Source organism: Triticum aestivum, chromosome 1A (genome assembly GCF_018294505.1).
Source record: "Triticum aestivum cultivar Chinese Spring chromosome 1A, IWGSC CS RefSeq v2.1, whole genome shotgun sequence".
In the NCBI taxonomy this organism is placed as follows: domain Eukaryota; kingdom Viridiplantae; phylum Streptophyta; class Magnoliopsida; order Poales; family Poaceae; genus Triticum; species Triticum aestivum.
In genome coordinates this window covers 489,804,312-489,818,540 of record NC_057794.1, presented here as the reverse complement: position 1 = coordinate 489,818,540, position 14,229 = coordinate 489,804,312, and the positions used below count along the sequence as shown (strand labels likewise).

At 47.2% G+C, this 14,229-nt stretch overlaps 1 protein-coding gene across 1 annotated transcript; it reads right to left on the bottom strand.

The window, feature by feature from the left end:
- Nucleotides 1-9,800: 9,800 nt before the first annotated feature.
- Nucleotides 9,801-13,566, bottom strand: LOC123155755 (uncharacterized). The gene is made up of 3 exons (XM_044573915.1): nt 12,236-13,566; nt 11,564-11,669; nt 9,801-10,439 (listed from the first exon to the last, which is right to left on the bottom strand). Exons 1-2 carry the CDS (start codon nt 13,479-13,481, stop codon nt 11,584-11,586), a joined length of 1,332 nt encoding a protein of 443 aa, XP_044429850.1. The 5' UTR covers nt 13,482-13,566; the 3' UTR covers nt 9,801-10,439; nt 11,564-11,583.
- Nucleotides 13,567-14,229: the final 663 nt, after the last annotated feature.

Below are 14,229 nucleotides of genomic sequence, written 5' to 3'. Positions count from 1 at the left end.
ATAAGCAAACAACACGCGAAAAACAGAAACTGTTAAAACAAAATAGTCTGTAGCAATACGTAACTCTCGAATACTTCTGTAACTCCGAAAATTCTGAAAAATTAGGTCAACCTGGGCAATTTGTGTACCAATCCAGTGCAAAAAGAATCAGATCAAAGCACGCTTCTGTGAATTATGAAAATTATTTTCCTGGGCACAAAAGTTTCTGATTCTCAGTGGGATCAAAACAACTATCACCGTAAGTTATCCCAAAGGTCTTAGTTGGCACAAACACTAATTAAAACACAAAACCACATCTAACTAGAGGCTATATGAATTATTTAATGCAAAACAGAACCTAAAAACAAAAACAACAATAAAATTGGGTTGCCTCCCAACAAGCGCTATTGTTTAACGCCCTTAGCTAGGCATAAAACACGAATATATCTAGGTATTGTCATCTTTGGTTTTTATTTTTTAATTGAATTGTGCTTAAATTAAGGAGGTTCTTTGCATTTCTCCTCATATTCGGATATCTTTAGATCTAGAGCATCCAACCGCTTATTGAAAAGAGTGATCAACATATTCATGCGGTGGAGGTTTCCACTAACATTATTGAGGGGCTCAAGAGATTTTTGCAAAAATTTCGTTACTTCACACAGTTTCTCAAAAACTTTTGCTCCCTCTTGAGTTTGATGTAGTCCCTTTTGTGGGGGGCATATTCCTACTATTCCTTCTATTATTTCATAAGCAATGTTGGGATCAATTTCAATAAAATTCCCTTTAGCAGCACAATCCAAAAGTTGTCTATGGGACATATTTATCCCAACATAAAAATTACAAAGTAAAATCTTAAAATCCCCCTCTATGGTGCAATTGTGAAAAGATTCTATCATCCTATACTAAGCATCCTTCAAATTTTCTCCTTGCCTCTGTTTGAAGTGAAGAACCTCAAAGTCAGGAGACAAAGGAGGAGTAAAAGTGCTAGCCATGAGAGTGTGGCAAGTGATCGAACGTACAAGCAAACAAAAAGAAAACGAAGAAGACAATCGGAAGAGGGGCGAAGAAAAGGAAAATCTTTTCGAAAATCATTTTAGAAGTGGGGGAGAGGAAAAAAAGAGGCGAATGGCAAATAATGTAATGCGAGGGATGAGAGTTTATGATGGATACTTGGTATGTCTCGGCTTGGCGTAGATCTCCCCGGCAATGGCGCTAGAAATTCTTCCTGCTACCTCTTGAGATTGTGTTGGTTTTTTCCTTGAAGAGGAAAGGGTGATGCAGCAAAGTAGAGTAAGTATTTCCGTCAGCTTTTGAGAACCAAGGTATCAATCCAGTAGGAGACAACACACAAGCCACCGAATACCTACACAAACAAACACCAAGTCGTACCCTTCACGGTTATTTGCAAACTGATATCGGATATAGATGCATAAATGGTAAAGTAATATTTTTGGTATTTTTGGTTTATGGAATGGAAAGTAAAAGATTGCAAATAAAGTAAATAGGAAACTAGAATTGTAGATCGGAAACTTATATGACGGGAAGTAGACCCGGGGGCCATAGGTTTCACTAGAGGCTTCTCTCAAGATAGAAAATATTACGGTGGGTGAACAAATTACTGCCGAGCAATTGATAGAAAAGTGCAAAGTTATGACGATATCTAAGGCAATGAATATAGGCATCACGTCCGTATCAAGCAGACCGACTCCTGCCTGCATCTACTACTATTACTCCACACATCGACCGCTATCCAGCATGCATCTAGAGTATTAAGTTCATAAGAACAGAGTAACGCATTAAGAAACATGACATGATGTAGAGGACTTAACTCAGGCAATATGATGAAAACCCCATCTTTTTATCCTCGATGGCAACAATACATTACATGTCGGCTCCCCTTCTGTTACTAGGATCGAGCACCGCAAGATTGAACCCAAAGCTAAGCACTTTCCCATTGCAAGAAAAACCAATCTAGTTGGCCAAACCAAATCGATAGTTCGAAGAGACTTGCAAAGATATCAAATCATGCATAAAAGAATTCAGAGGAGATTCAAATAATACTCATAGATAAGTTGATCATAAATCCACAATTCATTGGATCTCGGCAAACACACCGCAAAAGAGTATTACATCGAATAGATCTCCAAGAACATCGAGGAGAACTTTGTATTGAGAATCAAAGAGAGAGAAGAAGCCATCTAGCTACTAGCTATGGACCCGAAGGTCTGTGGTAACCTACTCATGCTTCATCGGAGACGTAATGTGTTGATGTAGAAGCCCTCCATGATCGAATCCCCCTCCGGTTGGACGCTGGAAAAGGTCCCTAGATGGGATCTCACGGGTGCAGAAGGTTGAGCGGTGGAAAATTGGTTTCGTGGCTCCCCTGGAAGGTTTTGGGATATTTGAGAATATATAGGCGGAAGAAATAGATCGGTGGAGTCACGAGGGGCCCACAAGGGTGGGGGCGCACCTCCCGGCCTTGTGGCCGCCTCGTGGCTTTCCTGACGTGCACTCCAAGCCCTCTGGATGTCTTCTGGTCTAAGAAAAATCATCATGAAAGTTTCATTCCGTTTGGACCCCGTTTGGTATTCCTTTTCTGCGAAACTCTAAATAAAGGAAAAAGCAGGAACTGGCACTGGGCTCTAGGTTCATAGGTTAGTCCCAAAAATCATATAAAATAGCATATTAATGCATATAAAACATCCAAAACAGATAATATAATAGCATGGAACAATAAAAAATTATAGATACATTGGAGACATATCAGGCAACACTACGTTGTCGTTTCTCTCTTGGGAGCATCATTTTTGGAGCAGTGATGGAAGACGGAGGCGGGAGGTGGCGCGGCTTCGTCTTGAACGGAGCTTCAGTGGAGATGTCAAGTCATGCCTGGCCGACAAGTGTTACGATGTGTCATGCCTGTTCGGTAGGTGCTACGCACGACAAATCTTCCAGAGTCTTTGCGTCGAGATGGATGAGCGTAGGTCGGTGGCGTCGTTGGGCTCCATGGTGGCGTCGATGGATGGCCGGACTGGCAAGGATGATGCGGGTCTCTCTCCTGAAGATGGGATAGTGATACGTCTCCAACGTATCTATAATTTTTTATTGTTCCATGCTATTATATATTCTGTTTTGGATGTTTAATGGGCTTATTTATACACTTTTATATTATTTTTGGACTAACCTATTAACCGGAGGCCCAGCCCAAATTGTTGTTTTTGCCTATTTTAGTGTTTCGCAGAAAAAGAATATCAAACGGAGTCCAAACGGAATGAAACCATCGGGAGCGTGATTTTTGGAACAAACGTGATCCGGAGGACTTGGAGTGGACGTCAAGCAACCAACGAGGAAGCCACGAGGCAGGGGGCGCGCCTACCCCCCTGGGCGCGCCCTCCACCCTCGTGGGCCCCTCGTGGCTCCACCGACCTACTTCTTCCTCCTATATATACCTACGTACCCTGAAAACATCAGAGAGCACCACGAAAACCTAATTCCACCGCCGCAACATTCTGTACCCATGAGATCCCATCTTGGGGCCTTTTCCGGCGCTCCGCCAGAGGGGGCATTGATCACGGAGGGCTTCTACATCAACACCATAGCCTCTCCGATGATGTGTGAGTAGTTTACCTCAGACCTTCAGGTCCATAGTTATTAGCTAGATGGCTTCTTCTCTCTCTTTGGATCTCAATACAAAGTTCTCCTTGATTCTCTTGGAGATCTATTCGATGTAATCTTCTTTTGCGGTGTGTTTGTCGAGATCTGATGAATTGTGGGTTTATGATCAAGATTATCTATGAACAATATTTGAATCTTCTCTGAATTCTTTATGTATGATTGGTTATCTTTGCAAGTCTCTTTGAATTATCAGTTTGGTTTGGCCTACTAGATTGATCTTTCTTGCAATGGGAGAAGTGCTTAGCTTTGGGTTCAATCTTGCGGTGCTCAATCCCAGTGGCAGTAGGGGAAACGACATGTATTGTATTGTTGCCATTGAGGATAAAAAGATGGGGCTTATATCAAATTGCATGAGTTTATCCCTCTACATCATGTCATCTTGCTTAAAGCGTTACTCCGTTCTCATGAACTTAATACTCTAGATGCATGCTGGATAGCGGTCGATGTGTGGAGTAATAGTGGTAGATGCAGGCAGGAGTCGATCTACTTGTCACGGACGTGATGCCTATATACATGATCATACCTAGATATTCTCATAACTATGCTCAATTATATCAATTGCTTGACAGTAATTTGTTCACCCACCATAATACTTATGCTATCTTGAGAGAAGCCACTAGTTAAACCTATGGCCCCCGGGTCTATTTTCCATCATACAAGTTTCCAATCTATTTTATTTTGCAATCTTTACTTTCAATTTATATCATAAAAATACCAAAAATATTTATCTTATTATTATTATCTCTATCAGATCTCACTCTTGCAAGTGGACGTGAAGGGATTGACAACCCCTTTATCGCGTTCGTTGCAAGGTTCTTATTTGTTTGTGTAGGTACGAGGTGACTTACGCGTGGTCTCCTACTGGATTGATACTTTGGTTCTCAAAAACTAAGGGAAATACTTACGCTGCTTTGTTGCATCACCCTTTCCTCTTCAAGGGAAAACCAACGCATGCTCAAGAGGTAGCAAGAAGGATTTCTGGCGCCATTGCCGGAGAGATCTATGCCAAGTCAAGACATACCAAGTACCCATCACAACTCTTACCCTTTGCATTACATTATTTGCCATTTGCCTCTCGTTTTCCTCTCCCCCACTTCACCCTTGCTGTTTTATTTGCCCTCTTTTCCTTTTGCCCTCTCTTTCCGTTCGCTTTTTCTTCGCTTGTTTGCTTGTGTGTCGGATTGCTTGCTTGTCACGATGGCTCAAGATAATACTAAATTGTGTGACTTTGCCAATACCATCAACAATACAATTGTGTGACTTTGCCAATACTAAATTGTGTCGGCGAAGTGGAGGCCCTCGGTGTGGGCGAGTAGGCCGAAGGGCGTGGCGGCGGCATCCGGGACCGGGAGGTGGAACAGCTGGCCGCTGAGGGGGTTGCAGACGAAGCGCCTGACGCCCGGTTCGACGGCGGTGGCACACGCGGCCAAGCCGGGACTGTCGCAGTAGTTGCCGATGGCCGCATGCCGGGTCTCCGCGCCGAGGTGGAGCCTGTCGTGGCTCGTGGTGCGAGACGCGAGACGCGGCCAATCCGGGACTGCCGCGGCGGTTGTCGGAGAAGCCCTGGATGCTTGCGATGGTGAAGCCAACGCCGTCGGGGAAGGTGGAGCCGCCGGATTGGGTGAGCAGGCCGAAGAGCGTGGTAGTCAACGCGGCATCCATGCTGGGGGCGGGGAGGCGGAAGCGGAACAGCTGGCCGCCGAGAGGGTTGTAGACGAAGAGCGTCGCGCCCAAGGGTCGGCGGCGGGTGTCGATGAAGTAGAGGAAGAGGATGCCGTCGCGGCTCGCGGCCTGGATGCTCGCGGCGCCTAGGTCCATGCGGATGCCGTCGGGGAAGTCGGTGACGAGGGAGAGGTAGGAGACGCAAGCGGCCTCGTCGAGGTCGAAGGACGCGCGCGCGCCCGTCGACGGCGCCCGGGTAGCGCCCAGCGCCGCCATCCTGTAGGTGAGGGCCCAGCGAGGGCGCGAGGCCGCCGCCGTGCGGAGGGGGCGTCGGAGGGGCGCCGCAGCGGCGCCGGCGAGGCGTCGGAGCATTTTGCTATGGAGGCGGCCGAGCGGAGAGGGGGAGGGTTTTGCGCGGCTTGTCCTTGCAGAGGTGACGTGCGCGATCTGCGGTGTGGTGCCGTCTGGCGTGGTGGGGAATGGGGAGATGATAGTGGAGGGGAAGGAAGGGGTTTGGTGCACATGGACTCGATCCACCCGTCCCTGGCACAGGGAGTGGGTCCCACCCACCACAGAGAAGACGACGGGGAGAAGGGTGAGTTCGAATGTCATGAAGGTACAGGAGAAAGGGAAGGGGATAGCCCAACAGCCAAAGCAAAAGTGGACAAGACCAGCTTCAGGAATATTGAAGATCAACACTGATGCAGCTTTTCACAGGATTTCCAATGATGGAGGTTGGGGATTTATCATTAGAAATGATCAAGGTATAGCTGTAGCTGCAGGTGCTGGCAAACTGGAACATATGGCTGATGCTTTTCAATCTGAAGCAGTGGCTATGTTGTATGCAATAAACATTGCTAGCCAAATGGGCTGTGATAGAGTGATGTTTGAAACAGATTCTACACAGTTAAGAAGGGCTGTGTCTACTGAGGAATATGACCTGTCTGCACTAGGGGCCATTTTCAGAGAGATTAAATTTCAGTTACATGTAGGTTTTTCAGATGTATGTGTTGTAAACTGTTCACGAACATGTAACCGAGTGGCGCATAGGCTAGCAGCGTTTGGAGCAACATTAAACTCTGGTGCATGTATTACTTGGCTGGGACAATTCCCAGAGTTTGTTCAGAACCTTGTAGCTGGGGACTTGCCCAGCAATGATATGTAGGAGGAATGCAATCTGTGTTCCGTTTCAAAAAAAAAAAAAACTCCTGTTTCGTATTGGTTTTTGGCAGAGCACGCACCGACTCTCCCGGAAAGCACCGAGCTGGTGCCTGGTGGGCACCTTGCTTCCAGCCAAACTGCTGCACACGGCCATCTACCGACTTTAAAGTAGCCCACTGGGTTCATACACTTGTGTAAATGTCAATTCGACTTCAAAGTTGGTTTTTGAAAACCTTCACAGACCACACAACTACGTATTTCTGAAGATGGTGTAACAGGCATGATGTGGAGGTTCCAAGGGACAACAAACATGAGAGAGCTATGGTTAGCTAGTGGCAGGGCACATCCCATTTCTCCCTGTTCACAACCGCAACCCCGTATATATGTCCGGACCAAAATTCATACAAAACATGCAACAACGTAGATTGAACTAGAAATATATAGCACAGTCAGACCCAAAAGGTATAGTTCGTCGCCGAATAGATTACACTACATACAGAATATACTAGCTAGACGGTGCAGGGAGGCAGAGATCACCATTTCTTAGCCGGCCCCAGCCGTATTACTCCTCCGTGTAGGCGCCCGCGGGAGAGGGAAGGGGGAGCGTCGTCGAGCCGGTGTCAGCACCGAGGGGATGTAACCAGAGAGGTGAGGAACTGCTCCTCCGAGTCAACAGGCACGAATTTGGTGTGTGGGCGGGAAGGGCCGGCCTACGCAGCCCTCTGCACGGCCCGCTACCTCTCACGACGAGCGACTTCCCGACATCAGTATCCTCTGGGTGGGCGCGGGCACGAGGACCCAACACTATCTGAAAGGATCTGGGACCGGAGGGGGAGCGAGGGAAGAGGGGCACGACGGCCACCGGGGATGGCGCGGAGCTCAAGCTCACGGCAGTGTCCACCCTCGACTGCTCGATGGCGATTCTCGTCGCCGAGAGAAAGCGGAGCATCCTATTCTCCTTTTGCTTGGCTACGGAGAACACCGGGCGGCCTGTGGCCGCAGTCGATTGGGTGAGTACGCCCATGTTGGGGCCGCACATGAGCTTCTTGGGACCTCCTAGTCTCGTGCATACTCCCATGCGAGGGAGGCGAGATAGTTGGCCGGTGAGTGGGTTGCAAACGAAACAAGTGGTGTCTGGGATGTGGTTGGGGTCGATGCAGGTCATCTTGCGCACCGGAATGCGGCACTGCATGGGAGCTATGACACGGGTGTCGTAGACGAGGAGGAGGAGGCCGTAATCGCTTGAGGGGCATACTTTGCCAGTGAGGACTTGCACGATGTCGTTACCAGGGGTGAGGGCGACGCTGGTCTTGGTGAGGTGCGTCGGCAAGATGAGGAGCGAGATGCGCGGAGGCTCGACGAGGCGCACAAACACAGTCGACGCCGATCCTGCGGCCTGCTCGGCCAAGACCCAGGGAGGAGGACGTGAGACGGCGGCCGTGGAGAAGTAACAGTATAGGCGGGCGAATAGGCCTAGGAGGCGCCGGAATGACATGGCGGCGGCCCTGATGCTGACGCCGGCTACTACGGTGGGTTGGATGAGATAGGGATATAAATACAAATAAATGACGTCCGCAAGTCCCGTTTAGTTAGTTTTAGTTAGCTTGACAGTTCATGTTCCTTAGAAAAGAAACTTTATTAAACTGTTAGATTATAAATAGGCTTAAATGGGATTAAGTGGTACCGTTTACACCCCTACTGAGCAGAGAGTGGAAGGAATCCGATGGCATAGAGGCCTCGGTTCACGTAGACTCGGTGCACACAGCTGGCATGTTAGGGGATGGCGCGATGAAAGCTGCGTTGGGTCGTTCCACCGCGTACTGGGACACTGAAGCTCTCTCAGGCCCACAGATCAGTGACGTTGGTCTACCGGGGCTGGTCTATGCAACGAATTCCGCAGGAGGAAGTGCGTCCCGCCGATGGCTGTGCTGGGCACTAGTTTCCCGCCAAAATTTCGTTCGCTGGGAGGAGTTTTTTTTTTCTTTTGAGAATATTCACTGGGAGGAGGTGGTTTCAGCTTGTATCCTATCCTCCTCCTTTTCCCAGTTCCATTCGCTCACAACACACTTTCAAATAGGAAATTTCAAGCAAACTCGTGAAATTTGTGGAAACTGGTGAGCATTCAAAATGATTCAAAGAAGCCAAACAAGATCAGTAGGAAAGCTTGATTCAAACAGTGACCTATGCAGCAAAGCAGTAAACTGAACATTTTCAACATACGCAAGAAAATAAGGTTCAGCAGCGTACCATGATTACATAATCAAATTCAAAGTAGCTCAAATGCAAGGCAAAAAGTAGCATACAGCATACAGGCCAGACTTATCCATTGCAGAGTACGCACACGTCAGATTCGAAAATCAGACACGCTTCAGAGCAGCCTAAACCTCTCCAAAATACAGGTTCTTCTCAGCATGCCAATGCAAGAACCCCGGAATGAATAACAATGCAAGAACACGTTGGTTTAAGCCTACAGACCCATTCAAGTCAAAGAAAGCAAACTCAAGTTAACATAATATCCCAGAACAGTCTAGGCCATAAATATTCATAATTCTAGCTTCTAAAGCTACTTATCTATTCGATGTCAAAAGGACATAATACTCTTGTTGACTGTCGATCCATGCTGACTTGCCGACAGAATCAAGCCATATTAGTAAAACTCAATGGGTGCACAAGCAAAGCCAAAATATGTAAAACATTTGCCGGATTTTGCCAAAACCATGGTAGAGGACGTGCAACAGCAAACCCTAAGAAACACAAACTTCTCACAGCATTCCCCCAAAATGGGAGTTCAGGAACTACCAGTCTACTACCAGTAATACTCTTATCTCACAATTTTGAGAAACCTTTAACCGGCAAAGCGGATTGTAAACATGAACGTGAGCCTCAAGAATCTCTTTGTAGTACAAATGAACATGAAGAACATCTAAAGACTTGTATGGAGAGAGAATGTGTGACATAAAACAGAGATATTTTTTCTCTATTTCTTCTTGAGCTCAATATATATACAAGTAAACAGAAACATGAGTTCACAAGCAGATTGACATCCACATTGGTATGTAAAAATGACACAAATGAAATACCATCTGAAAACTGCAACATGCTTTGCTTACTTTCTATCTTCTGTTGCAACAAGTAAACTCGTGAATTTAGGAAAATTACCGAGCATTTGCAATGATTGAAAGAATGCAAACAAGATCACTGGGAAAACTTGATTCAAACAGTAACCTATGCAGCAAAGCAGTAAACTGAACATTTTCGACATATGCACGACAATAAGGTTCAGCAGCGTACAATGTTTACATAATCAAATTCAAAGTAGCTCAAATGCAAGGCGAAAACTAGCATACATCATACAGGCCAGACTTATCGACTGCAGAGTACGTACACATCAGGATTCCAAGATCAGCCACACTTAAGAGCAGCTTAACCTTTCCAATGCACAGGTTTTTATCAACATGTCAATGACAAGGATAAGCTAAACTCCAGATTGGATAACAATGCAAGAACACATTGGTTTAAGCTTACAGACCCATTCAATTCAAAGAAAAGCAATCTCAATTTAAAATAACATTCCAGATTCCACAATGTACTCAGAACAGTAGTTGTCGGTAATAGTCAAGGCCATAAATATTCATAATCCTAACTTCTAAAGCTACTGATCCATTCGACGTTAAAAAGACATATAATGCAGTTATTGGCATTCGATTCATGCTGAATTGCCGACAGAATAGAGCCACATTAGTAAAAAGTCTAAAAACTCAACGGGTCCACAAGCAAAGCGAAAATATGTAAAACATTTGCAGATTTTGCACAAACCATGGTAGAGGAGGCGCATCAGCAAAGCCTGACAAACCCAAACTTCTCACAGCACTCCCCCAAAACGGGAGTTCAGGAACTACCAGTCTACCACCATCAATTTCTTAGTCCTCCAAAACAACTCCTACCTCACAATTTTGAGAACCCTGCAAAGCGGATTGTAAACATAAACGTGAGGCTCGCCAATCTCTTTGTAATAGTTCTAATATACAGATAAACGTGAAGAACATCTACAGAATCATGTGCGGAGAGAATGAGTGACATAAAACAGAGATGTTTTTTCTCCATTTCTTCTTGAGCTCAATATATATATGGGAGTAAACAGAAACATGAGACCGGAAGTAAACAACAGCAAAACCAGATCCACATCCACATTGTTTTGGAAAAATGACACGGATGAGATACCATCTGAAAACTGCAACATGCTTTGTTTACTTTCTATCTTCTGTTGCAACAAAAATATAGACATGGTCATGTTACAAAGGTAGAAATAGCATGGTTCACTTTACGCAAGATCATAACAACAATACTGGGTGTCTGCTAGGCTCTATTTCCCTTACGATGTTTCACACTCCCATTTAAATTGTATAACCTGATGGACCAGAAAATATACTCAATACAGTTTGGCAGCCGATAGACATATGCACCAACCAGGCAAGCAGTACTTAATTAACTTTTCCAGCTAACAAATTGCAGACACTGTAAGAGAAATGGAATCTGATGTTCACGGATACTTTAGGTTATATGAACTAGTACTTGCTAATATGTCAAATTTCGCGATAACAATCAATTTGCAGCATGCTCGCTTGGTAAGAAATAGCGACATACTTCAGTTCAGTCTTATACCAAGAACTGCAGATAGTAACAGAAAAGAACATATTCAAGCAGCATTATTTATTCCACTTAAAAAGTATAGAATGCTTGAAGAAAAGGAACAACTGGGTGATGTGATCTTCAATAATTTGTAAAATCCATAAACTAAAAGACCATCATATTCTCACTGCCATATATACATAACTAAAAATGATAAAATCAAATGAGTTCAAATCGAAGATGACCATAGTATTATAGTATAAGTTGGACAATTAAGTTAACTAGTTCAACATAGTAACTTGGAAACATGGTTAGAGCTACTTGTTTCTTCATGTAACGTACATCACGAGCAGTGCAAGAGAAATGCATAATCATCAATACAAGAGAGAATGAGACATGACCAATATTGGAGGAAACAACAAGAGTACCCAAACAAGGAAGAATGAAGAGAAAGTACCGCAGATAAGCTGGCGCACTTCAATTTTTCTGCCCCCTGTCCGCACGAACCAGCGTCTCTGCCAAACTGTTCCTTTTGGAATTGGTCTTCTTGCTCGAAAGGGTTCCTTCAATTATGTTTGAACTTTCAAAATAATGACAGAAAACAACAGAGTGATATATGTTCCTTAATTACAGTAAGAGTTGAATTGGGAAACACAGTTTAGACATTTAACAGGACAATTGCATAGGTATACCTTGAAATAGAGGCAAAACACTTTTTACATCGTACAAAGATCTCATACAAATGCAGTAAAGAAAATCAGATTTTCTGGCAATTCCAAATTCCACCTTCAATGCTGCAATACTATAGAAAGGATTACTGATAATAACAGTCAATTTAGTTGAGGAATCTATGAGCCTATGGGCAATGAAACTCTCCACCACATTTAGGTTGCCACTGATGATAACTGAAACACTAGTTTCAGAACTTTCAAATACAAATGCACTTGGTTTGTATCCACAAAACATGATGCTATGCAGTATGCACAAGAGATTTCAAAGCAATGTTAAACAAAGATCTATACAATCTGAATTATAGCAGAGTAAACATGAGCACTTTGTCAATGATCAAACAAAGATCTATACAATCTGACAATGATCAAACAAGCATGTTAATGGAGCATAGATGTACCTGCACAGGGGATGTAGCTCGACTCTAGCCATGTTGGGAGCATGCAGGGCACAAGAAAACCAGAGGGGCACAGGGTTTGATCGCCGGCTCTTTCTGGAAGATGCTGCCCCCCTAAGCTTTTCCCCTTAGCCATGTCCACAACAATAAGAAAGTGACCATAGATGAGGTACAGAAAGTTCGCCCGGAATGGATCGATGGCGGCAATGCACGGTATGTGGTCTTCCAGAACCTTGCACCTTTCAGGGAGAACAGGATTGAATGCTACCTTGTGCTCCAGCGTCCAGCAGCAGCCCTTCTCATCGAGCGAGAAGGAGCTGCACACGAATGGCTTCCTGCTGTTAGACACCTCCACGTAGCGCAGCTTCCCCTCGCTCACCCCGAGACGGCGGTACCTGCCCAGCACCGGTGTCCCCGCCAGGTCAATCAGGTCAGGCAGCACGCTGGCCGGGGGCAGCTCGACTAAGCGGTGCTCCGGCTGGTCGCTGAAAGGGTCGACGGAGCAGACGGCCCAGGTCGGGTCGAGCCACCACAGCCTGTCGCCGAATGCCACCACCTCGAGGTTCGGGTCTATGCGCATGTCCCGGCTAGCCGGCACGGACGGGCCGGCCAACCGCCGCTCGTCCCACTCCCCTGTTTCCGACAGGAACCGGCGCACGACGGGGTGGTCCGCTCCCCCGCGGCGGCTGCGGCTGAGCTGGGCGACCACGTACCTGTCGGGCGGGCCGCGGGAGCCCTCGGACTGGGTGAGCAGGCCGAAGCCCGTGGAGCAGCCTGCGGTGGACGACCTCGCGAACTCCGCGCCCGGGGCAGGGAGGCGGAGCAGCTGGCCGCTGAGAGGGTTGCAGACGAAGCGCGCGACGTCCGGCTCGCCGGCGTACTCGGCGGCGGCGTCGAACTCGGCCAGCCAGCTGGGGCGGAAGGTGCGGTCGACCGGGGCGCGGCAGCGGGTGTCGGAGAAGTCGAGGAGGAGGAGGCCGTCGGGGGTCGCGGCGCGGACGGCGCCGGCGAAGAAGTCCGCGGCGTCGCCGGCGTCGGGGACGACGAGGCGGGCGGGGACGGAGAGCTGGGCCCACAGGTCCTCGTGGAGGTCGAGGGACGCGCGCGACGGCGCCCCCGACGCGTCCAGCGCCGGCTTGGCGTAGAGCATGGCCCATGGAGGGCGAAGAGGGGGCGAGGAGGCCGCCGCGGCCGTGCAGAGGGAGCGGCGGAGGGGCGCCGCGGCGGCGCCGGCGAGGCGTCGGAGCATTTCGCTTGTGGTGGGCGGAGGAGGAGAGGGGCAAAGGAGAGGGGAGAGGGTTTTGCGATTCTGCTTTGCCCGTGAGCGAGCGAGCGGCCTGCGGTGGCGTGGTTTGGTTGGTGCACATGGACTCGGTCCACGCGGCTCTGACAGCTTTAGCCAAAAGGCAGAATCGTTCCAATCGTCTCGCAGAGAAGACGACAAGAGAAGATGAGTTCAAACTCCCAAAATTTCAAAAGAGAGCATGTACAACCAACTGGGCTCCTCCAACCCGCTACGAAATGTTCGTCGGGACAGCTCGATCACCGCAGGTAAAGAAATTGACATTCAACAACCACTCATATACCACCCGCAAAAAAAAAAAAAACAATCACTCATATACAGCTCAAATATCTTGGTGTGTGTGTGGCATCCTTCAAGCTCAGTCCAGACTGAAATGAGACGGATCGATCACGTCGCGTGTTATGTTGGATCGGCTCACGCTGGTTCATCCATCTCCACATAAACCCCTATTTGGACCTAAATATTAGCTCACTCTTGTCCGCTCCGTTTTGTGCTCACTCCACTCCATATGTTCCTGTCCTCGTCCATTCCCCTCCCCACGGCACCATGGCCGACTCCAGCAATGAGGCAGAACCCATCAATTGGGGCACGCTGTTGGCGGAGGAATCGAGCACCACCCCGAACGGTGAGGAGGTTGCTCTCCATATTGTCCTTTGTCGGTCATAGAAGGGAGAGAATTCCTTATTTGACCCTT